The 25,084-nt window shown below is 40.5% G+C and overlaps 1 protein-coding gene and 1 long non-coding RNA gene across 2 annotated transcripts in view; one reads left to right on the top strand and one right to left on the bottom strand.

Annotated features, from left to right (window-relative positions):
• Positions 1–25,084, bottom strand: part of NUP93 (nucleoporin 93) — a 103,034-nt gene that overhangs the window by 64,762 nt on the left and 13,188 nt on the right. The window contains exons 2-3 of the mRNA XM_086350749.1: positions 22,481–22,673; positions 9,962–10,079 (exon numbers count right to left, since the gene is read on the bottom strand). Of these exons, the coding sequence (XP_086206875.1) occupies positions 9,962–10,079; positions 22,481–22,659 (297 nt within the window). The 5' untranslated portion in view covers positions 22,660–22,673. The remainder of the gene's footprint in view (positions 1–9,961; positions 10,080–22,480; positions 22,674–25,084) is intronic.
• LOC147353274 (uncharacterized) lies at positions 13,186–19,235 on the top strand. Its single transcript, XR_015145497.1, has 3 exons — positions 13,186–13,324; positions 14,935–15,050; positions 19,098–19,235. It is a non-coding gene; the product is annotated as an uncharacterized LOC147353274 (long non-coding RNA).

Genomic DNA, 25,084 nt, shown 5'->3' with positions numbered 1-25,084 from the left:
ATTCTAAGTACAGGTCTCGTCAGCAGAGGATGATGCCCATCCTACCCCCCCGCTTCTTTTCCTGGTCCCCGCCAAAAAACAAACAGAAGCAAAACCACGGGACTCTGTCTCAGATGCGGAATTTTAGTGGAGACGGGGAGAACCTGGCCCGGAAGTTCAATGACTAGGGAAGCCACATTTTGCAACCACCACCAATGGAAGGGGCCAGATCACACTGCCGGCCTGGAAAGCCTCGGATTGAACATTCTGAAATGGAAATAAGAGATCACAGGGCGCTGTGGCAAGCAGATCCGAGTGGCGCCCAGGGTCAAGATGTGCCATCTGAGAACGACAGGCTGGTCTACAGTAAGTGTGTTCAGTATCTGACTAGGTTTTAACCCCCATTTAAATCAAACAGTTCAGCCCGTTTCTAGTTCCTGAAACCAAGCAATTTAAAGATACCAGACTGAAGATGACAATATATGTTTCCTACCTCCAGAGTTCTGGCATCAATAGGTATCGGCAGGTTAAGAGAAGGTGGTAAAGAGGGAGGAGATGACTCAATTCCAGTTCAAAGGCACCAGTGCCTGGCCAACACTTGAAGTGCTCTATTAAATTGTTAGATAAATATTTTAGCCATGGGCTTCTTCCAAAATACTCTTACAGAACCATTCCAACTTCTTTCTTCTTTAAGTTGGTAATTGATATTCCTCTGCTCACTACAGGATATAAGAAACCTCTGAGAAGACAAAAAAGCCTGTCGTTTCCTCCCTGTTCAGAATGCATTCAGCATCCATTTACTTGTTTGTTCTGAAAGCCCTGCATTCAGGAGTAAGTGTGAATGGATAAGTAAAAAGGCTGAAATCTTATATCCCTGGCTAACATAAAAGCAGTTTTTCACATTTTCCACAGATGATGCTTCTAACACCCACTTTTATTACCATTTTTAATTCCATTTACAGGACACTTTAATATAATTGCATACTTTGCCACCAGACCATGATGTCTACCTTTCCCCTTATCAAAAACAGGCAGGAAAATTAAGTCATTTCAGTACTTCCCACAGCACTCTGCATTAGCCCACCTAATTATAAACACAAAACAGGATGGCACGTTAACCTGCCTCTGCAAAGACACTATTTTTTCCTTTTTACATGTTTACCGGCTTTTACCAGCTCTGAGATTTATTCCGGGTCAGGGTTTACTGACAAGGAACAGCAAATATGCTCATTAAGTGGGGGTGATGTGGGCGCTGCAGTGTTTCCACGAGACGAAGCCTAGCAGTGCTACCGCCTTGAACAAGAGCACAGGGAGAGACGCACCTGGTCCACATGTACCTCGGCCCCTACAACTGAATTTTAGCCTAAAATATACCCGGTATTTGTTCTAGGAAAGAGTTTCTCTCTCTACTAACAGGCTTTGGATCCAGTGGGAATTGGATTCATTTGCTAGTGAACCCAAGAGTATTACCCATAGGTTGTTTCAAGTCCAGGACAGAGAGTTGTTATAAGGTGGAAAGGGCAAGATTCAAATATCCATTAAAGTCCTCTAAAAATTCAAAAGAAAGGTTAGCGTGAACGTCCCACTGACTCTCTTAGGAGCAAGAGGAATATAACAAAGGTTAATAAACACAAATGCTTAACTAAATAAATATCTTCACACTGTCAGATTCCATGCAATGGTCTCTTACATTTTTATATTAATATTATGTGAAAACATTTAAGAGCAAAGTCTTATTCCCTCAGAGTCCATCAATTCAAAATTCTGAATCATCCAATATTGGGCAAGATCACCATTATGTGCAGAAAAGACTGCTCAAGTATATTTAAGAGCAGAAACAATAATGCAGGTAGGTTATGTTTTGTCTACTTTAAACCATTTCTTAGAATTGTTATACAAATTTCAGTATGCAAACAGATGCAACTCTTATGAATGAACCTCATCTCTTCCTTAATTTACTAAAGCAGTTTTGGTAAGACCTCTGAAGGAATGATGCTAAAGCTGAAACTCCAGTACTTTGGCCACCTCATGCAAAGAGTTGACTCATTGGAAAAGACTCTGATGCTGGGAGGGATTGGGGGCAGGAGGAGAAGGGGACGACAGAGGATGAGATGGCTGGATGGCATCACCGACTTGATGGACGTGAGTCTCAGTGAACTCCGGGAGTTGGTGATGGACAGGGAGGCCTGGAGTGCTGCGATTCATGGGGTTGCAGAGTCGGACACGACTGAGCGACTGAACTGAACTGAACTCTTTGGTACACGCACTTAGCAGTTTCAATTTCTAGAACGATGCAAATGACAATGATTTACATTTCTTTAAAAATAATTCCAGATTTAAAGGAAGTCAAGAGATACCTGGAGTAACAGGCAAATTTGGCCTTGGAGTAAACAATGAAGCAGGGCAAAGGCTAACAGAGTTCTGCCAAGAGAATGCACTGGTCATAGCAAACACCCTCTTCCAACAACACAAAAGACGACTCTACACATGGACATCACCAGATGGTCAATACCGAAATCAGATTGATTGTATTCTTTGCAGCCAAGGCGGAATAGCTCTATACAGTAAAAAAAAAAAAAAAAAAAAGAAAAGACTGGGACTGACTGTGGCTCAGATCATGAACTCCTTATTGCAAAATTCAAACTTAAATTGAAGAAAGTAGGGAAAACCACTAGACCATTCAGGTATGCTAAGTCGCTTCAGTCGTGTCTGACTCTGCAACCCCATAGACGGCAGCCCACCAGGCTCCCCCGTCCCTGGGATTCTCCAGGCAAGAACACTGGAGTGGGTTGCCATTTCCTTTTCCAATGCATGAAAATGAAAAGTCAAAGTGAAGTCGCTCAGTTGTGTCTGACTCTTAGCGACCCCATGGACTACAGCCCACCAGGCTCCTCTGTCCATGGGATTTTCCAGGCAAGAGTACTGGAGTGGGGTGCCATCGCCTTCTCTGACACCATTCAGGTATGACCTAAATCAAATCCCTTACGATTATACAGTGGAAGTCACAAATAGATTCAAGAGATTAGATCTGACAGAGTGCCTGAGGAACTATGGACGGAGGTTCATGATACTGTGACATTGTACAGGAGGCAGTGATCAAGACCATCCCCAAGAAAAAGAAATGCAAAAAGGCGAAATGGTTGTCTGAGGAGGCCTTAAATATAGCTGAGGAAAGAAGAGAAGCAAAGGGCAAAGGAGAAAAGGAAAGGTATACCCATTTGAATGCAGAGTTCCAAAGAACAGAGAGAGATAAGAAAGCCTTTCTCAGTGATCAATTCAAAGAAAAGAGAGGAAAACAACAGAATGGGAAAGACTAGATATCTCTTCAAGAAAATCAGTGATACCAAGGGAACATTTCATGCAAAGATGGGCACAATAAAGGATGGAAATGGTATGGACCTAACAGAAGCAGAAGATATTAAGATGAGGTGGCAAGAATACACAGAAGAACTATACAAAAAAGATCTTCATGACCCAGATAACCACAATGGTGTGATCACTCACCTAGAGCCAGATATCCTGGAATGTGAAGTCAAGTGGGCCTCAGAAAGCATCACTATGAACAAAGCTACTGGAGGTGATGGACCTCCCGCTGAGCTATTTCAAATCCTAAAAGATGATGCTGTGAAAGTGCTGCACTCAATATGCCAGCAAATTTGGAAAACTCAGCAGTGGCCCCAGGACTGGAAAAGGTCAGTTTTCATTCCAATCCCTAAGAAAGGCAATGCCAAAGAATGCTCAAACTACCGCACAACTGCACTAATCTTACACGCTAGCAAAATAATGCTCAAAATTCTCCAAGCCAGGCTTCAATAGTACATGAACCATGAAATTCCAGATGTTCAAGGCGGATTCAGAAAAGTCAGAGGAACAAGAGATCAAATTGCCAACATCTGCTGGATCATCAAAAAGCAAGAGAGTTTCAGAAAAACATCTATTTCTGCTTTATTGACTATGCCAAAGCCTTTGACGGTGTGAATCACAACCAACCATGGAAAATTCTTAAAGAGATGGGAATACCAGACCACTTTACCTGTCTCCTGAGAAATCTGTATGCAGGTCAAGCAGCAGCATTTAGAACCGAACATGGAACAGCAGACTGGTTTCAAATAGGAAAAGGAGTCAAGGTTGTATATTGTCACCCTGCTTATTTAACTTATATGCAGAGTACATCATGTGAAATGCCAGGCTGGATGAAGCACAAGCTGGAATCAAGATGCCAGGAGAAATATCAATAACCTCAGATATGCAGATGACACCACCTTTATGGCAGAAAGTGAAGAACTAAAGAGCCTCTTGATGAAAGTGAAAGAGAGTGAAAAAGTTGGCTTAAAACTCAACATTCAGAAAACTAAGATCATGGCATCCAGCCCCATCACTTCATGGCAAATAGATGGAGAAACGATGGAAACAGTGAGTGACTTTATTTTTTGGGGCTCCAAAATCACTGCAGATGGTGACTGAATCCATGAAATTAAAAGATGCTTGCTCCTTGGAAGAAAAGCTATGACCAACCTAGACAGCATATTAAAAAGCAGAGACATTACTTTGCCGACAAACGTCCGTCTAGTCAAGGCTATGGTTTTTCCAGTAGTCATGTATGGATGTGAGAGTTGGACTATAAAGAAAGCTGAGTGCCCAAGAACTGACACTTTTGAACTGTGGAGTTGGAGAAGACTCTTGAGAGTCCCTTGGGCTGCAAGGAGATCAAACCAGTCAATCCTAAAGGAAATCAGTTCTGAATATTCACTGGAAGGACTGATGTTGAAGCTGAAACTCCAATACTTTGGCCACCTGATGTGAAGAACTGACTCATTGGAAAAGACCCTGATGCTGAGAAAGATTGAAGGCAGGAGGAGAAGGGGACAACAGAGGATGAGATGGTTAGATGGCATCACCGACTCGATGAACATGAGTTTGAGCAGGCTTTGGGAGCTGGTGATGGACAGGGAAGCATGGTGTGCTGCAGTCTATGGGGTGGCAAAGCGTCGGACACGACTGAGCGGCTGAACTGACTGAAGATACTGTTCGCCCATTCAGAATGCCCCTTCTCTCAACTAATTCAAGCTAGGAAAAGCTTACTGCATTCTCCCCTCAGTATTAATATTTTGCCAGTACTAATCCTGAAGAACTGCTATTAGCATACTAATCATTCTAGGCAAGTCTGACCCTCTTTTCAACAAACTGCCATAGGATTTCTGGAACCAATTCCCTACCAACAACTTGCCAGTACTACAAACACACAATTATTAATAGCATTCAACCACTTTTCCTCTTAGCTGTTATATATAGCTGCATTTAATCAGCAGTACCTTAATTCTGAAGGTATAAAATTAAAAGATAAACCTCGAAAATAACAATTTAGGTGATATGGGATTATAACACCAGTGATTTGTTTTATACTTAACCAAAGCCATTTAGTTTCTTCTGGTTATTTACAAGATAAGCTAACAGTGGTTTGAGCATAACTCTACATTTCCAAGGACAGAAAAAGGAAGGACATAATGAATATTTTACTATAGATACAGTGTGGTAAGCAGAACAAGTTTTTAACAAATCAATTATTATTGCATCATTAGTTTTATATGTGATACATCAGTTCCCTGACTCATTTTCTTACAGCTATTTTCCTCTCTTTTTAGGACTTTTTTTTCTCTTTACTTATACAGGACAGATTTCCATTTGGAAATTTAGCAGACTATGAAGATCTTTAGTTCTGTATAGGGTTTCTTGTGTATAGAAGGGGCTGTATTTTCATTTATCAAGATTTAAACTGGCTGCTAAGTCAATTCCAGTAACATAATCTAGGTTGCTGTTTACTTTGTGGGGGACCATTCAGAAAGTTTTGTTTTTTTCCTAAGCAGTAAAGCCAACATGCTACATTTGGAGGCCATGGGAAGAGAGATCTGAGACTATGAAAGAGGTAGCATCTAAGGAAGGCCTTAAGAGTGTCAGACTGAAAGGGGGCTCAGACATTTTCAGAGGTGCTACTCCACGCTAAAGCATGGTGGTGAGCAAAGGCCTAAAGTATAAACGGAAAGCAGGGCAGTTGGTAGCCTGGTTGGCCGAAGGAGAAACCTCTTTCTCACCCCCAGTACTCCCTCCCCTCCTAGATTTAATGCTACCTGTCCTTACCCCGAAAACTAAAGTACTTAAAACTATTTTAAAAAATCAGGCTGTTTCTAGCAGTCAGCCTCACCTTTCAAAGGCCTAAAAGAGAGCTGAGGGTGAGATCAGATACTTGATTGAGCTTTGCAGTCCCTGGAACAACTAGCAATAGACGCCTTATCCTGACACTCCGTCCAGTTGTGAAACACAGAATGTTTCATTTCAGTTAATTTATAGTTTTACATTTTCTGGCACTGTTAATACAGTGGGTTAAAATAGCTATGTCTAAGTCCTAACTCCTGGTACCAGTGAATGTGATCCTATTTGGAAATGGGGTCTCTGCAAATGTAATTACGATAAGGATCTCTAGCTGAGATCATCTTGGATTTAGGCTGGGCCCTAAATCCAATGGCTGGTGTTCTTAGAAGGGAGAAGTGGATTGACACACATGAGGAAAGAAAGAAAAAAAACCTATGAAGATGGAGGCAGACTGCGCCTCTGCTGTCACAGGTCAAGGGGAGTCAGGAGCCACCAGAAGCTAGAAGAGGAAGGAGTCTCCCCTAGTGCCTTCGGAGGGCCTTGCCAACACCCTGATTTCAAAGTTCTGAGCTCCAGAACAGTGAGAGAATGAATTTCTAATGTTTTAGGCCACTAAGTTTGTGGTAATTTGTTATGGCAGCAATACGAATCTAAGTAAGTTTAGCAATAATATTATATTTTGGTCTATTGCCATTTGGAAATATTGCAGGCTAATGCCAAGAAACTGCAGCTCCCATTTTTATGGCCAGCCCAGGTTATTTCTGCACAGCTTTCTTAAAAAATACATGTAATCTAGTGAAAAAGCCCAGAACACAACTGAACTGTGTAACTGTGTACTTTATTACTATATAATACATATCATCCATGGTACATTAGGTCTGTTCAGACCACAGTAAAAATGTGCAGTCTACCCTCAGTACTTTTTCTTCCAAAGACAGAAGTGAGCAAGAGGATCTCTGTGAGAGGAACAGTACTTACAAGCACCACAAAGTCACTCAGAATAGAGCAGTAGCTGCTTTAGTACCACATCCTGTTAACAATTATTGCTCTTCATCTCTATTACAGCAAATGTGTAGGCCTTCTTTATGAACATTTCCAAAAATTAAGTCAATAAACATTTTTTAAAATTTCACTAGTATCATTCAAACATATATTTAAGTGGGTTTATTTAAATATGTTACCTTTGCTGGCCACAGCAATTTAAAAATGCATTCTCAGTGCATGCCAAGATCACTGATTATGATAAACAACAAAAAACTTGTATTAATTTCAAGCTCCATTAGAAAGAGAAGGAAATACAATCAATGTTTACCAAACAGAAAAGGACAATCTATTCATGGGAAAATGCCTTTTCAAGCTTATAAGTAATGCAAACATTGGACAATACAAAGTCTTGGGCAGAATCTACCAAAGGCTCCTTCAGCATTTCCTTTTATGAAAATATATACTGACATAATAAATTCACTCTGACTGATACTCAGTATATGAGATTAGGGTGTGTTCTTATCTCAGAACTGCATAGTTGGAAAACATGACATTCATATACAAAAACTGATCAGATTTATACTATGTGAATCATTTCAATAAAGCTGGTAAGAAAAATAAGTGAGAAGAAAGTGTCCATCAAAAAGTATATCTGGTTTTTCAAACTTAAAATGTCCAAATTAACTCTTCCTGGATAATCAATACATGAAGAGAAGAATTAAAAGGAGGATCACTCCTGTGAAGGGGGGAGGCTGGCTTGGCTCCTATATCTGATTACTACACAGGAAGTCAGAAAAGGACATGATACTATATCGTGCACAGGAAGTTAAGGCATAGGTCAACGGAGCCACACAATGCAACTTAAGACTTCAAATCTCTATCAACCACTAGCTCAAATTAGGCCAAAGACTCAGTCCTTTGAAAGTTAAATTTTCTTCTTTAAAAGGCTTTGCTGGCAAGAAGATGAAGTCAACAGAGGATTTTATTTTGAAACTAGTTAGTCTTAAATCTTTGTCTTAAAACTAGTTAGTCTTTGCAGGTCTAGATGATCAATTCCCAAATAATCAAAACTTATCTTAGAGCAACCAACTCACATTTTTAAAAATATTCCAGAATAGCTCAACTGAGAGGTTAAATTCCAAAATGGAAGCATCCTTCCTCTCAAAGTTCAAAGGTTCACAGCAGGGGCAGGACCAAAACTCTTAGCCATGCTTATTCCAAATTAAGAAACTTTCTCTGATGTGACCAAGCATGCACTGCTAGGAAGCCACCTAATGGGGCTGTTGAAGGACAGTGTTCACACATAAAGTAGAAGGTCAGAATAAATCATTATTACCTAATACATCTGTAAACCTGTCATTAATCCCTCAGAGCAAAAAATGTAACACATCAAAGGGAATTCATGAACTGCCTCACTAAACATTGCTGGGTATTCCAAATATGCATTACAAATATGCCAAAGAAAGTCAAAAAAGCAGTTTTTAAAATAAACAACTTATCTGGCATCTTAAACATTAAAAACAACTCAAATAACAACCTTTCAGTAAGTGCCATCTCTTTCCACACTATTTGGATACTCCCCTAAATACATGGTGATTATTCAAATTATTTGAACTATATCCCATTCAACCACCTTGATCCTGTTGTAAGTACTGGGTTGGTCAAAGAGCTCATTTGGGCATTTCCATAGATGTTATGGGAAAACCCGAATGATCTTTTTGGCCACCCCCAATATTTGTTTACAGGGCATCAAGCAAAATAGAAGGTGGAGAGAGGAACAGTTAAAACTTAAAAAAAAGAGGCAATTATACATGCCATTTTAAAATTACATGGAAATAAGAAAGCATCTGTAACGTGAGAGGCAAATATAATTTAGCATATAAAACTGGGAAAAACTGAATTTTCATAGTCTGGGAACATATCAATAACACAGAAAATAACGAACATCTGTAGTTATTCAACTCTCAACTCAAAAGTCTAGGGTTTTAGGTTTCTGAAGTGGAATAAATGCAGTAGCACTGTGGCCATTAGATGGATTAAAACAGTTCTTGAGAAGGATGGTGGGGTGAAGTGTTTCAAATTGAGCCCAAATAATAATAGATCCATTCATACTAGGATTTGCCTCTGTAGGACCTGCATCCTTTTATCTCAAAGGTAAGTCAATGACAAAAATGGTATCCTACCATCCCTTCACTCTAACACAAATCAGTGCTCCAATTCCTCAAAACTAAATGGATCACAAGATTTTTTCTTAACAATTTTGGACACACACTCACACAGCCACTAGTTTCTGATTAGATTAAAATAGCAATCAATTGTGCCAGTGGCATGCTAGGTTAAATGAGACTGGAGTGCTCTATTAGGCCATTTCCTGGTGCCACTAATGGAGCCAAATACTTCCTAGAAATCGATAAGTGGGTTTCAGTAAATAGTACTTAAGTTTTTCCCAGCTCTTTGCCAATGCATACAAGCAAGATGCAGAAAAGAAATGTGGAAGAGGAATAGTAAAATTATTTGAGATCTAGCAAAGAAAGCAAGAGAAACTTACAACTAATGTCTCTGTCCCTTGGATTAAGCCCAAAGAAGGAAGACAAATCTGTGCTCGTAATTACAATAATTTAAAAAGTGCAGGTCGGAACTGCTTCCCTAAATTCAGTCTTGCAGAGCACTGTGAAAATAATCCAATGTTCCTCCAAATCTGAGCCTCTCATTCTCTTAATATTTGAAGAAGAAAATTAACAAAGAAATATGGAATTACTAAACCAGCTGGTGAACAAAGGGTCAGGGCCTTCAGCTGGGGTTGCATGCTCAGGGTTTCACTGCACCAGTCCTGGTGCCTGGCATCCCTTACCTGAATGTCTGTATCCTTCACAGGCTCAAGAGGCTCGAAAGTGGTGGCTGCACTCAGACTCTCCAATCGCTGTGAGATGTGGGATATGTCAAGTCCCCGAGACCCAAGGAGAACTGACCTATATGAGGATACAGGGCAGGGAGAAAAAAAGAATTAGGACATCTAATGTACTTCCTAAAATATTAAAGAGTATTTTTAGTATAAAACATCTTATACGCTGCATGAATACTTTTGTATGGTTGCTTTATACCTTTCCAAAAACATCTACCACCTGGTATAACAGATACAACGTTGCATTTTTTAGTAAGAGTTCTGATCATGCCTAAATTAGAGTGAGGGACCTATATAGGATAAAATGATAGCATATCAATAAAATCATAGGCTAAACTGCTTCAAATATTTTACAGTGAAGAAAACTGTGAGGTGGGTATTATTCTCAATCACCATTTTCCAGATGGGGGGACCAAAGTGCAAAGAGGTTAACCAACTTATTCAAAATCACAAAGCCAGGAAACAGCAGAGCCAGGTCACCAAACTCCACAGCACAAACTCTTAACCAGCACGCTATATTTACAGCCTCTGTACAGACAGATGTAGTGAACCTCAAAATTTTAGAAGCTTAAGGAGTAACCTAGTTCAAACTTCATTCATTAAGGAAACTAAAAGTCCAGGGCAATCAATAACCTGCAAAGGGCAGTAAAACCAGAATTCAAGGCCAATTCTCCAAAGATTCTCTTCAAAAGCCAAACATCATGTAAAGTGCATCTTCAAGTTCCCCCTCTGTTGCCCAGTCTAACACGTGACTAATAAATGCTTTTCAAGAGAAATGAGAATAATACAGCTGGATTTATGTCTACTCACTTGAGTAATGTGACAATGGAGACCAAAAATAATTATAGAGTCTCACTAATATCCAGAACACTTTCTAGAAGAAAGAAACCTAGGAAGATTAAGTTGTTTAGACTGTTACTTTTGGATTACGGTTTAATACCTCAACATTCCACTGACAAAGTCTCTGCTCATTCTGAGTAATTCAGAAGAAGTGAGACCACCTGGCAGCACAAGTAACCCTAATACCTATGGGTGTTACACTGAAGGAGACCAACTCTGAACACACTTATTGGAGAAATGAAAGGACTTCTCAAGCCTATTTCCACTGTACTAAGTACCACTAATGGTACTAAGTGCTACTAACAGATGATGTGCACCCAGAGGACTCCCCACTGTAGATTTTTGTCTCTTCTATCAGAATGGTCAGCTCTGATGCCATCCCTGGCCTGCCCTCCAGGCTGTCATTTCAAACAGATAATCTTGCCTCTCTCTTCTAACAATCCTTGACAGCTAACTTCCTAATACACTGGTTCCCAGTCTTGGTTGCACATTAGAATCACCTAGACAACTTCCCTCCCAGTGATTCTGATAATGCTGGGTGAAGATTGGAGACTGGGTATCAATATAATGCTCTCCTTCCTTTTTTAGTAACAGCTTTACTGAGATATTATTCATATATCACACAATTCACCCACTTAAGTGTATAATTTCATGGGTTTCCGTGTATTCACAGGGTTGTACATCCATCACCACAATTTATTTTAGAACATTTTCATCCCCCTCCCCCCTCCTAATTTTCCAACAACCCATCAGCAGTCATGGGAATGTAAGATGCCCATGTCTCTACAAATCTCTCCCCAGCCTCTGGCAACCAGTAATTTATTTTCCATCTCTCTAACTTCTCCTATTCTGGGCAGTCATGGGAATGTAAGATGCCCATGTCTCTACAAATCTCTCCCCAGCCTCTGGCAACCAGTAATTTATTTTCCATCTCTCTAACTTCTCCTATTCTGGACATTTTCTATAAATGGAATTATAAAATACGTAGCTGTTTGTGACTGGCTTCTTCCACTTAGCATATTTTCAAGGTTGATCCATGTTGCAGCATGTATCAGTACTTTATTTCCTTTTATTATTGTACAGTACTCCATTATATGAATATGCTATATCTTATAGTTATGAACATATCCATTCATCAGTTGAAGGACAGCTAGGTTGTTTCTACTTTTGGCTTTTATAAAAATGCTGCCATGAACATTCACGTACAAAATTCTTTTTTTTTTTTTTTTTTAATATTTATTTGGCTGCACTGGGTCTTGGTTATCTTAGTTGTAGCATGTGGGATTTAGTTCCCTGACCAGGGATTGAACCCAGGCTCCCTGCACTGGGAGCACAGAGTCTTAGTCGCTGGACCATCATGGAAATCCTTGTACAAGTTTTTACATTAATTTATGTTTTCATTTCTCGTGAGTATATACCTAGGAGCGGAACTGCTAGATTATATATTAACTCCTTGTTTAACCTTCTGAAGAACTGTCAGACTATTTTCCAAAGCAGTTACACTATTTCATATTCCCATAAGCAATGTACGAGGGTTCCAACTTTTTCCATATCTTTTGCCAATACCTGTTATTACCTTTTTGATTGCAGCCATCTTAGTGAACTCCCCCTTTTAAACTATTACAGGAAAAATCTTAATATTTTATTATAAAATAACAAACCTTGTACATATTGCTGTTGTTCAGTTGCCAAGCCATATCCAACTCTTTGCCACCCCATGGACTGTAGCATGCCAGGCCTCCCTGTCCCTCACCATCTCCCGGAGTTTGCCCAAGTTCATGTCTGTTCCATCGGCAGTACCATCCAGCCATCTCATCCTTTGACGCCCCCTTCTCCATCTGCTCTCAATCTTTTCCAGCATCAGGGACTTTTCGAATGAGTCAGCTGTTTGCATCAGGTGACCAAAATACTGGTACCTATTACTGCTTCAAAAATTAGCATGTCGTAGGAAAGTTTATTTCATCTACATCCCCACCCACTTTCCTCTCGCTACCACCCAGATTATTTCAAAAGAAATTCAAGATATTTCTCCAATTACTTAAAATTATTTTTAAGATTTGTGTTTGTTTGAATAGAACACAAATTAGTTCTCTACTTGCAAATAACTGATATGCCTCCAAGTGTCTTTTCATCCAGATAGGCTGCCCCGTCTCATTTTTTTCCTTACAATTGCTTTGTTTGGAGACTCTAGTTCATTTGTCCCGTAGAGCAACACTACTCAAACTTGAAACGTGCATGTGAATCACCTGGGAAACTTGTTAATATGCAGATTGTTTCAGCAGGTCTGAGAGAGAGTATGAGCGTCTCCATTTCTAAAAAGCTCACGGCTGATGCTTATGCTGTTGATCTATGGGCCACACTCAGAGTAGCAAGGATGTAGTTCCCCACATAAAGGTTTTACTGACTGCATCCCCATGATGTAATTTAGCAGGGTCCTTTGGCCTCTCCTATCCAATTTCCTGTAAATTGAAGGTAAGTGCTGACAGTCGGATCAGATTCATGTGGCATTATTTTATTTTTTTGGTTCGATTACTTCAGACTTTTATCAAGAGGTATGTAACGTCTGATTACCTCTTTTTGGAATGTTACCAGATGCTGATGATCACTGCTGAGATTCATTAATTCCTCAGAGGTTGCAAAATGGTGGTATTCTATCTTTATTAGCTGGAATATTTCCCCTCAGAGACGCTCTTCATCAACTGTGTGGTTACTCTGAATAACGAGTTGATTCTCTAGCATCCTCCAAAGGTGACTGATGAGTCTTGCTTTAGTATCATTATGAACTCATGAATTTAAGCATATTTGATGTGTTTCACTCCACGCAGTTATTATCTTTATCATGCTCAAAATCATCTCATCTGTGGTTAATAGAAGTCTTTTCAAGTTGGTTTCTGAGATCTTTTCACATGACTCAAGTGGACCTTCATAACTTCCTTGCCATCTGGTATAAGTTCATCTTACACAGACCTGGAATTGGTCAACTCTCCAAAGAGCCCCAGTTACTTTTTATTAAGAAATGGATTTTTAGAGCATACTCTCTGGGCACTAGGACTGCTACACTGTTTCTAAGCCTTCAACAGGCAGAGCTAGAAACAGTTTTTAATTTTGTTTCAGCTTCCTTAAGATAAATTATATCATGAGTTCATACTGACGCTTTAAATTCAAAATTAAAAACCTACAGTTTTGGGTTAAGCTCATAGACGGAGGAGCCTAGTGGGCCACAGTCCATGGGGTCGCTAAGAGTCAGACAAGACTCAGCGACTTCACTTTCACTTTTCACTTTCATGCATTGGAGAAGGAAATGGCAACCCACTCCAGTGTTCTTGCCTGGAGAATCCCAGGGATGGGGGAGCCTCGTGGGCTGCCGTCTACGGGGTTGCACAGAGTTGGACACGACTGAAGCGACTTAGCAGCAGCAGCAGCATAGATTTTCTATCTGCATCTCTCCCTTCTCTTATACCAAAAGTCCTAGTTCTCAACATCACCACCCTAACTATCTACTTGCTTTATCCTACGCTATATACACAACAATCTCAAAACAACAGTATTAATCCCTCCACCAACAGGATCATTATTGACGACTGATTAAGATATTACTTGGAAATGTTCCTCTCTGAATGGTTGTGTCATCAACTGAATGAGCATTTATTTTTCTTCTGTAGGAATTTTTTGAGATTTGTTTTACAGTTATGCAAAATATTTAAACCATTCCAAAGTCCAAAAAAAAAGTCCCTGTCTTCTCCATCTTATTTTTTCCCTTTTCCTATAGGTAACCGTCTGTGTTAATCACATCTTTTTACTTTCTGTTATTTGCTGCTTTGACATCTGGGGTCTTGCTGATACTGGAGGGACTGCCTCTCTCAGGTTTGCTAATCCTAGAGGCCTGCAAGCACATATAACATATGCATACTAATCAATCCAGAGCCCATACCTCAACCACCTCCTTCACTGGGACACTATCCTCTTCCCTAATCATCTCAGGGCTAGGTACCAAACAACCAGAGACAGCACTTTTACCCTAGAGCCCACTGAAGTGATTCAAACTAGCCAATCCTAAGCCTGCTCATCATGCCTTCTTACAGAAACCACAGTAAAGGCTTTTGCCCACGTGTTCCCCTTACTTCATTTGCCCCGACTGACCTCAGTGCTTCCTCAGTGGCCCTGCATAGCATGCTCTGCCTCCTGTTTCTGGAAAAATGTGAGTAGAAACTTCTTCCCTCATGACAGTCATATCCCTGTCTTCATGTCTTACCATACTTTATTATAGCAAACCTTCAGTTCAGTTCACTCAGTCGTGTCCGACTCTTTGCAACCTCATGAATTGCAGGCCAGGCCTCCCTGTCCATCACCAACTCCCGGAGTTCACTCAAACTCACGTCCATCAAGTCGGTGATGCCATCCAGCCATCTCATCCTCTGTCGTCCCCTTCTCCTCCTGCCCCCAATCCCTCCCAGCATCAGAGTCTTTTCCAATGAGTCAACTCTTCGCATGAGGTGGTCAAAGTACTGGAGTTTCAGCTTTAGCATCATTCCTTCCAAAGAACACCCAGGGCTGATCTCCTTTATAATGGACTGGTTGGATCTCCTTGCAGTCCAAGGGACTCTCAAGAGTCAAATACTTATATACATTTGTGTTTTCTACTTTTTGCAAACAGTTTTACTGAGACATAATCCACATACTATTTAATCATCCACTGAAAACGTGTAATTCAGACACATGTATATGTATGACTGAATCACTTTTGCTGCACTCCTGAAACTAGTAACATTTTTAATCAACTATAATATAAAGTAAAAATTAAAAATAAATTTTAAAAAATGGCAGAATGTTGATATGATGGGTGATGGGTACCTGGGAGTTTACTATACTGTTTTCTCTACTCTTACGAATGTTTTAACACTTTCATAATAAAAGGGTTAAAAAGAAGTGTGATGGGGTGGGTGGGAGGAAATCTCAAAAAAAAAAAAAAAAAAAAGTGGTTTTTAATATATTCACAGATTTGTGCAACCAACACTACAATTAATTTTAGAAATCTTTTCATTACCCAGAAAAGAAACTCCTTACCCAGAGCAGTCACTCCCCAGGCCCCCTAATCTATCACTCCCTTGACAACCTCTAATCTACTCTCTGTTTCTATGTATTTGCCTACCCTGCACGTTGCATGTAAATGGTACTATACAGTATATAGTCTTTTGTGACTGGCTTCTTTCACTTAGCATGTTTTTTCAAGGTTCATCCATGGTGGAGTATGTATTAGTAGTTTATTCTTTTTTATTGCCAAATAGTATTCCATTATATGGATATACCACTTTTCATTTATCAATTTTTCAGTCGTTAGGCATTTGGATTGTTTCCCCTTTTTGGCAACTACAAGTAATGCTGCTATGAACACTCATGTACAGGTTTCTGTGTGGACCACTGTTTTCCTTCCTGCTGGGTATACGCCTGGGAGTGGAACTGCTCATGTATATGGAAACTCTATATTTAACCTTTTGAGGAACTGCTAGACGGTTTTGTAAACTCTGCACCACTTTACATTCCTACTGACAGTATATGAGGGTTTCAATATTTTCCACATTCTTTCCATTTGTTATTACCTATCTTTTTGACTACAGCCATCCTAGCGGGGGTGAAGTGGTATCTTTCTGTGGTTTTGATCTGCAACTCCCTGATGGTTAGTGAACTGAATATCTTTTCATTTGTTTACTGGACATGAACAGACCTCCTTTGGAGAAACGCCTATTCAGACCCGCTAATCTTAAAGCTGGGGTGTCTTCTGGTGCAGCCACTATGTAAAACAGTAAGGAGGTTTCTCAAAAGAAAAATGCTAAAACAGAACTACCATATGATCCAGCGACTTCACTTGGAATATATACTCGGCAAAAATGAAAACACTAATTCAAAAAGATACATGTATCCGATGTTCATAGCAGCACAGTAGCCAAGATATGGAAGCAACTCAAGTGCCATCCACAGATGATAAAGAAAATGTGGTGTATATGTGTGTGTGTATATATATATATATATACACACACACACAATGGACTGTTATTCACTCATAAAAAAGAATGAAAATTTGCATTTGCAGCAACATGGACGGACTGAGAAAGCATTATACTTAGTGAAATTAGAAACAAATACTGTATGACATCACTTATATATGATATCTAAAAAATAATACAAATGTAATTAAAAAATAATACAAATATAATCTAAAAAATAATACAAACAAATGTATCTGCAAAACAGAAACAGACAGACAGACAGAGAAAACAAATGGTTAGCAGAGAGGAGAGGGAGAGGGGGAGGAGCACATTAGATACGGGATTAAGAGACATAAACTACTACACATAAAACAGATAAGGAACAAGGATACACTGTAGAGCACAGGGAATTATAGCCATTGTCTTTTAACAACTTTCAATGGATGATAACCTGTAAAAACACTGAGTCACAATGCTGTCCATCTGCAACTAATATTGTAAATCAATACTACTTCAAAACAGAGTTGTCTTTTTATTATTGAGTTGTAAGAGATTTTAATACATTCTGGATGTAAGTCCCTTATCCAATATATAATATACAAACATTTTCTCCCCATTCTGTGGGTTATTTTCTTCCCTGATAGTGTCCCTTAAATCACAAAAGCTTTTTAATTTTGATGAAGTTCAGTTTATTTTTGATTCTGTCACTTGCGCTTTTGGTTTCATATCCAAAAAGGCTCTGTCCAACCTAAGGTCAGGAAGATTTATGCCTATGTTTTCTTCGAAGAGTTTTAAAATTTTAAAGACAAATACCGTATGATTTCACTTATATGCAGAATCTCAAAACCAAATCAAGTGAACAAACATAACAAAACAGAAACAGACTCATAGATTCAAAGAATAGGTGGTTGCCAGAGGGGAGGGAGGTAGGGGGAACGAGTGAAATGCAGGGAGGGAGATCAGGAGGTACAAACTTCCAATTATAAAATAAATGCGTCACTGGAATGAAATGCACAGAATGGGAAATACAGTCAATAATACTGTAATAACTTTGTATGGTGAGATGGTAACTAGACTTATGTGATCATTCTATAAAGAAATATCGAATCACTGTTATACCTGGAATTAACAAAGTGCTCTAGCTCAATTATACTTCAATTAAAAAAAAAGATTGTTGTGGCCATTCTAGGTTCCTTGAATTTCTATACAAATTTTAGGATCACTTTATAAGTTGCTGCAAAAAAGCCACCTGGGATTTTGATAGGAATTGCACTTAATCCATAGATCAATTTGGGGAATGTTAACATCTTAATGAGATGAAGTTTTCCAATCCACACACATGGACTTTCCTTCACCTGCTTTCTTAAATAACGGAGAAGGCAATGGCACCCCACTGCAGTACTCTTGCCTGGAAAATTCCGTGGACGGAAGAGCCTGGTAGGCTGCAGTCCATGGGGTCCCGAAAAGTCGGACATGACCAAGTGACTTCACTTTGACTTTTCACTTTCATGCATTGGAGAAGGAAATGGCAACCCACTCCAGTGTTTGTGCCTGGAGAATCCCAGGGACGGTGGAGCCTGGTGGGCTGCTGTCTATGGGGTCGCACAGAGTTGGACACGACTGAAGCAACTTAGCAGCAGCAGCAGCAGCAGCAGCAGCAGCATACACGTTCCTCCACCTTTCATGTTTATTTTACTTAGCAACATGGCCTGGAGACACTCCATCCAATGAGTGTATATTCTCATTCCTTTCTGCTACTGCTATGCACATGCACCACATTTATTCAACCAGTCCCATATTGATGGATACTGGAATTGTTTCTAACTTTTGCTATTACAACCAATGCTGCAAAGAATATCCTTGTGCACACATCTTTTTGTACTTTTGCCAGTGTATCTTTGGGAGAGATCTTCAGAAGTGTGACAGCTGGGTCAAGAGTAAATTCACTAGCTACTGCCAAATTCTGTCCCACCGGCACTCTATCCCCACCAGTGATACGTGAGAATGTATTCAGAGGCCAGAGATTTAAAGGCATACCAGGGTTGGGAACCTTGAAATTTAAAAATTAGCTATGAAAATTATGAGGAAAAGTCATCGAGGTGGCTGGTGCCCAGAGGAAGTGTGCAGTTCACGGACTGTGCAGTGCATTCACAGGAGCCCTGATTGGGGTGGGGGGTGGAGGGAGGGACCATAAAGGAGGCAGGCAATCTGGGGTAGGGATGATGTTACTAATACCAACAAAGGCTGTTTCACCTTCTCAGGGCGGAAAAACCCAAAGGTTCCCTGCCCCAATTTTTACAAGCCAGAGAGCCTCTCCTGAGCAGAAAGCCAGAGAAGCTGGAGTCAAACAGTCCAGTCCCAGGAGAACAAGAAGACAAAAGCTGTTCTCAGAAGAAAGTCCAGAGGCCTGGGTTAGTCCCATCTGTCAGATACTGACTGAAAATCCTGGACAGCTCACTTGTCCAAGCTTCCTTTTTCTCCTGCTAACATGTAGAGGAAAGCCCTGCCTCTCTCACCTCTCAGGGCTGTGAAGACCAGTTGGGAGAACGCCCATGATAAGCCTTCGGGAACTGAACATGCCTCACAAACAAGAGGGATTCGCACTGCCCAAGCTGGGTTGGAGTTCTGGCGTGATTACCTGCTCTCTGACTCCTCAATATAAAAAGGAGACAGTCACACTTATTTCAAAGGGTTATTTTATTTCACAGGAAAGTACATAATGCATATAAAGTACTTGGCACAGCGTCTGACAAACAATAAGTGCTTTAAAAGGTAGGTTAGTAGTATGAGCACAGAAAATGTTATAATCTGCTGTTTAACTCTGGGCAAATAAAAGTGTATACATGTTTTGCCTGATCATGGGGAAAACTGTGAAAGAACAAGCAAGTTAATGGCATTGATCACCTTGTAGGTAAAGTTAGGCAGAGAGAGTGATTGCCGACTTTTTCTTTGTATCCGAGGTTGTTTGGTTTCTGAGCTGAACGGAAAAATTCAATGAGGCATCGCCCGTGGGAAAAGAGGGGGATGTAATTGACGATGTGTACCCAGACTGGGGTTCACAGCTACTGATAACATTCTATGTCTTAACTGCGCAATGTGCACAGCGGTATTCATTCACTTTACTACTATTTACACCATGAGTCGGCAAACTTAACTCCGTAAAAGGCAGACAGCAAGTACTTCAGGCTTTGCCGGCCATACAGTCTGTCATTACTACTCAACTCGGCTACTGTAGCACAAAGGCAGCACAGACAATACACAAACAAGTACGTGTGGCTGTGTTCCAACAAAACTTTAACAGGCAGCAAGTTGTATTTGGCTCCTGGGTCTTAGTCTGCCAACCCCTGATTTATACCTTCATATACGTTATGCATATTCTTTTATGTGTGAAGAAATTTAACAATTTAAAAATATCACACACACATGCAAAAAAGCAATCAAATCTGTTCCCTAAAATGAAAAATCCAACACAGTTTATTTAAACAAATGCATTTCAACACAGAACAATTCAATCTTAAATCTACAATCCAATCTTAACTAAAATCTTGAAGACAGAAATTTCTTTCAAAATTTATTTCATGTAAGAAAATTTTCCCTATTCACTTCTTTCCTCTGCCCTCATCCTGTACTAAAATATTCACATCACACTTTATGTCTCTGCCTATCACAGAGATGGAAAAATACAGTCATCAGCCCTTTGGTTTCTTTTTAAGCACCTGCCCCACCCTATACCCATTCTTTCAACGTTCCAAATTCCTCCCCACTAAAATGATGAATTTAAGGTAGAAAGAAATGAGGAAGAATGGAAATTTACAAGAAAGAGAGCATGACTGATAATTGTTACCAAGAAAACATTTTCCCTTTTCGCTCTTAATAGGCTGTAAAGCTGATGCAATTAAATTATAACTATAGCAACTCAGCTGGCATCACAGTCCTTTCACTCCAGCAGCATCTTTTCACATAAGCAAAGCCTGCATGCTCGAGCCCCGGGGTAACTGCAGGCAGCCAGGAGCTGCAGCAGCAGGAGCCTGCAGGGAGGGTAAGTTAGTGGACACGTCTGAAGGCTGGTTGGGGTGTTGGGCAATAGTGTAGGGGAGCAAGGATGGATAATAAAAAATCCCCACCAGGGTTCCCCTGATGTGCCTTTACCAATACCAACAGAACCAAGAAAACTTAGTATTTTAAAAAAATAAAATTCTGGGGAGGCCTACATAAGGATTTCTACAACATCCTTATCAATTCAGCATGGCAGCCAAAACATTCAGATCTCAAGATGAGTTGAAAAAAGAAAATGTGGCCGTTATACTCATCCTGGTGACATTCACTATGTATCCAAACAATGTCCCCACCTTAATACCGGCACTTATGTCTTTCTCAAGTTTAAGGAATGAAGACTGAGCAGATGACTGACAATTCCCATGATGCATTTTCCACAGAGAATCTCAGCCACTTTCCAGACCCAGCAAGGTCACCAGTAACAACACCTCTCCATCCTCCCATGACCCTTCCATCAGGCCTAAAGGAGCACACACTCTGGAGTCAACCTCACTGGGTCTGAATGCTGACTCACTACTCACCAGCTGTGTGATCCGAGAGAGTTATTGCCCTCTCTGAGCCTAAGCTGCTCAACTGTAATACAGGGGTCACAGTCCTACTATTTATTGTGAAAGTGAAAGTATTAGTCACTCAGTCGTGTCCGACTCTTTGTGACCCCACGGACTACAGCCAGCCAGGCTCCTCTGTCCATTGAATTCTCCAGGCAAGAACACTGGAGTGGGTTGCCATTTTATTGTGAGAGCTAAGCAAAATCTTACTGATGTACGGTAAGTAATCAATAAACACATTTGTTATGGAAAGTGGCAAGATTTTTTTTCTGCCTCACTAAAGAATAAGCTCCTTGAGGGCAAGGACCATGTCTAATTCATGGTTGTAGCCGAGAGAGTCCAGGCCTGGCACAGTGGGGATCCCAAACATATGTCTGTAGAATCAACAACCCAATGCATGCTGCATGGCAGCAGCAGCCACCGGTCAACAGTCAATCTGCACTTTTCCCCCGCTGCACCTTCTCGGGGCTCATTCACTTTCCTCTTCTACAATCAACTGGCAGGCACTACATTTCCAAGGTCTTTTAGAAGCAGCCTATGGGGTCACTGACAATAAGCAGACAGAATCACTACTCATGTGGATGGCTTCTCATCACTAACTGCTCATCAATTTCTTCCAAGTGCTCTTAAAAATGGTGCCCATCACTTCGTGCTCTCTGGCTTTTAAGGGAACACTTATCTGTGTGACCCACATTTACCAATATACTATGTGAACCATTTATGACCCAACAGTCAGTGAACCCAAGCAGGAAAATGACTGGGACGCTTCTGCACGGCAAAGCTCTACACCCTTTCTCACCCTGATCATCTCTGCCTGTGACAGGGGCTCACAGCTTGGTCAGGCAGACAGGCTGGAAAAGCCAGGAAGGTGGGAGACAAAGCGGTGCTGTTGACCTGTTTACGAAACCTCTCTCGAATTCCTGAGGATCTGGCGTGTATCTGAATTTTACAGACTGCAGCCACATTCAAGGCAGGAAAGAAGAAACAGATCCTGCCCCCGAGCTCCCCAGTGCCAGTGCTCCCTCCCCAGCAGTACTCACGCCTTGACATCTGCTGTCTCCTGGGACGTGCGTGTGAGGGTACGGGAACGCAGACGCTCGCCCGCCTGCTGGATCTCCTGCAGGTTCCGTTCCACATGGGGAAGCTCTGAGATGCCCTCGGTCTCCGCGGCAAGCTGTTCAGCTTGCTGAAGGAGCTCACCAAACCCCTCAGTATCCATTGGGGATGCAGATCCTAGGTGGGGGAGAAGAAAGAAGAGACCCAAGTCAAGGGACGGATAGGCGTCACACACTGCCTGAACCTGTCACAAGCTCAACAAAACACTGGGACTTTTTGAAAACAGACAAGGAGACAGGTCCTCAACAAGCAGGGTTTGTTCCTGAACGTAGCCCAAGAACAACAGGTCTGACAGAAAATGAGTCAGACTGAGAAGAAATAGATCATTTCTGTCCAAATTGACAGCCCCAAGATTGATTTCTGCCACCAGAACAAAAGCAAAGATATTATGGCACAGACTAGAATTCCTGTCTCCCTCCACAGACTCAGAGCTGACAGGGCATGGAAGCCATGGGCATCCTCTGAGAGGCCCAAAGAACCCTCACCTGTGCCTCCTTCCGCCCGCTTGAGACAGGAAAACGCCCCACCTGCAGAGGGCCAGGCAATTAGGCCCTTACCTTATATGATTCCCAACAACTGTGAGGATCTTGAGAAGACAAAGAAGCAACGTCAGTCCACAGAGCTCAGTCCTGTGCCCAGAACAGTCTCTGCGGCAACGAGGCAGAACTGAGGCCAGAAGAAGACAGGCTTCTGACTGATCCCTGTTAGTCTCACACCTGCTCCTTTGCTAACATAAAAGACAGGGTTTTAAAATTCATGTCCAAGTCTCCACTCATTCTTTTTTAGCTTCACCTCTGAGAGCAGAGATTCATCTCTGCTTGTTATATATGACACTCAGAATATTAGACTTGTTAATACATCTACTACTTTCAGAAATACCACTGCAACTGATAATTATACAATAGGAGCTGGCTTCTAGATGATGAATATTATTAGTAAGATCACCTGTTTCTCCAACAACTGAGAAAAGCGCTTTGAACAGTGTTGATATTTAATGCACATTATACATTTATTAATCTTCTATATACTTCACCATCCTAGTATAAGGTTCATGACCAAGGAGTTTTAACTACTACCCCTACTGAAATCAACAAAGATAAACAGTATCAACATCATTTAAAAAAATTTCACTGCTAAAAGGTTAACAAAATTATTATTTATTAATAAAGAACAAGTCTTTCAAAAGTAGCTTTTGTTGATTATAATTTTCCTCTTTGTTCCAAAGGCTTGGCCTCTATTGTACTTTTGAAATCCCTTGGTCTAGAAGTATAGTTACAATGTTAATGTAATATACAATTTCGTCTCAGCTATGAAGCTCAGGTTCATGTTAAAAGGGCATGGTTTCCACCATAAATCCACAGCAAGAGAATAAGGAGTTTTAAAAATGAACATTAAAGGACATTAACTTTAAAGGCAAGGGCACAAGGTTAAAACAAAAACAGCTCAGCTGGAATAAACATGGAAACATTTCTATATTCTTTATGAAGTGCCAAGCTGACTTTAATATTTAGATGAAAAGTCATGTACACTATAACTCTTTATCTAAAGTTTCTAGATATTCGTGGTCGTTTTTTGATTTTTGTTTTTTTTACCTAATGGAATCAGGCTGTAACTGGCCATCTCTACCTGTGGGAAAATGCAGATTACAGAGTAAGAGGTACTTTCTGGGACAGAAGAATAAAGAAATAGAATATTATTACACAACGGCTCCTGCCTGATGGAAAAATGTTTTTCCTTCAGAAACCTACAAGGCCAATGACATTCTATGAAGTGTCAGAAACATGGTCTCTCACCACAAAGAGGAAAGAAAAGAAACATGCTGCCTCTTCCCCCACATTTTTTTTACTCTAAGATAAAAATAATTTGTCAAACAGAGCCAAGGAGAAGAAAACACTTTTTTTCCTTCATAAGGAAAATTTTGGAACTCCTTGAATAAAACACTGAATGAAACAAAACTTTATGTTTAAAAAAAAGCAGAGAGAAGAAAATACATCCAATATCTCACATAACATTTCCATATCAGAGAAATTCAGACAAAGGAAATGCTCAACCTCTCAAATGACTTATCCATACAAAGACTTAAAGTGATGCATTTGAGGGTAAGTAATAAATGTAAAATAAAAGTCATGCTTTAGTTCAATATGGTCCAATAAATATGATTCGTCAAAGTTAATGAAGAATTATTCTGACCATAGTAAAATAAAGGCTGAATCTCTAAACAACATCCTAAACTTCAGTCAATTCAGTTCAGTCACTCATTCGTATCCAACTCTTTGTGACCCCGTGGACTGCAGCACGCCAAGCCTTCCTGTCTATCACCAACTCCCGGAGCTTACTCAAACTCATGTCCATCGAGTCGATGATGCCACCCAACCATCTCATCCTCTGTCATCCCCTTCTCCTCTTGCCTTAGATCCTTCCCAGCATCAGGGTCTTTTCCAATGAGTCAGTTCTTCGCATCAGGTGGCCAAAGTACTGGAGTTTCAGCTTTAGCATCAGTCCTTCCAATGAATACTCAGACTGATTTC

The sequence above is a fragment of the Bos grunniens genome, chromosome 18 (genome assembly GCF_055505025.1).
Source record: "Bos grunniens cultivar Pamir isolate PY7600 chromosome 18, Bosgru_T2T1.0, whole genome shotgun sequence".
Taxonomy (NCBI): Eukaryota; Metazoa; Chordata; class Mammalia; order Artiodactyla; family Bovidae; genus Bos; species Bos grunniens.
This window is presented reverse-complemented; position numbering and strand designations above follow the sequence as displayed.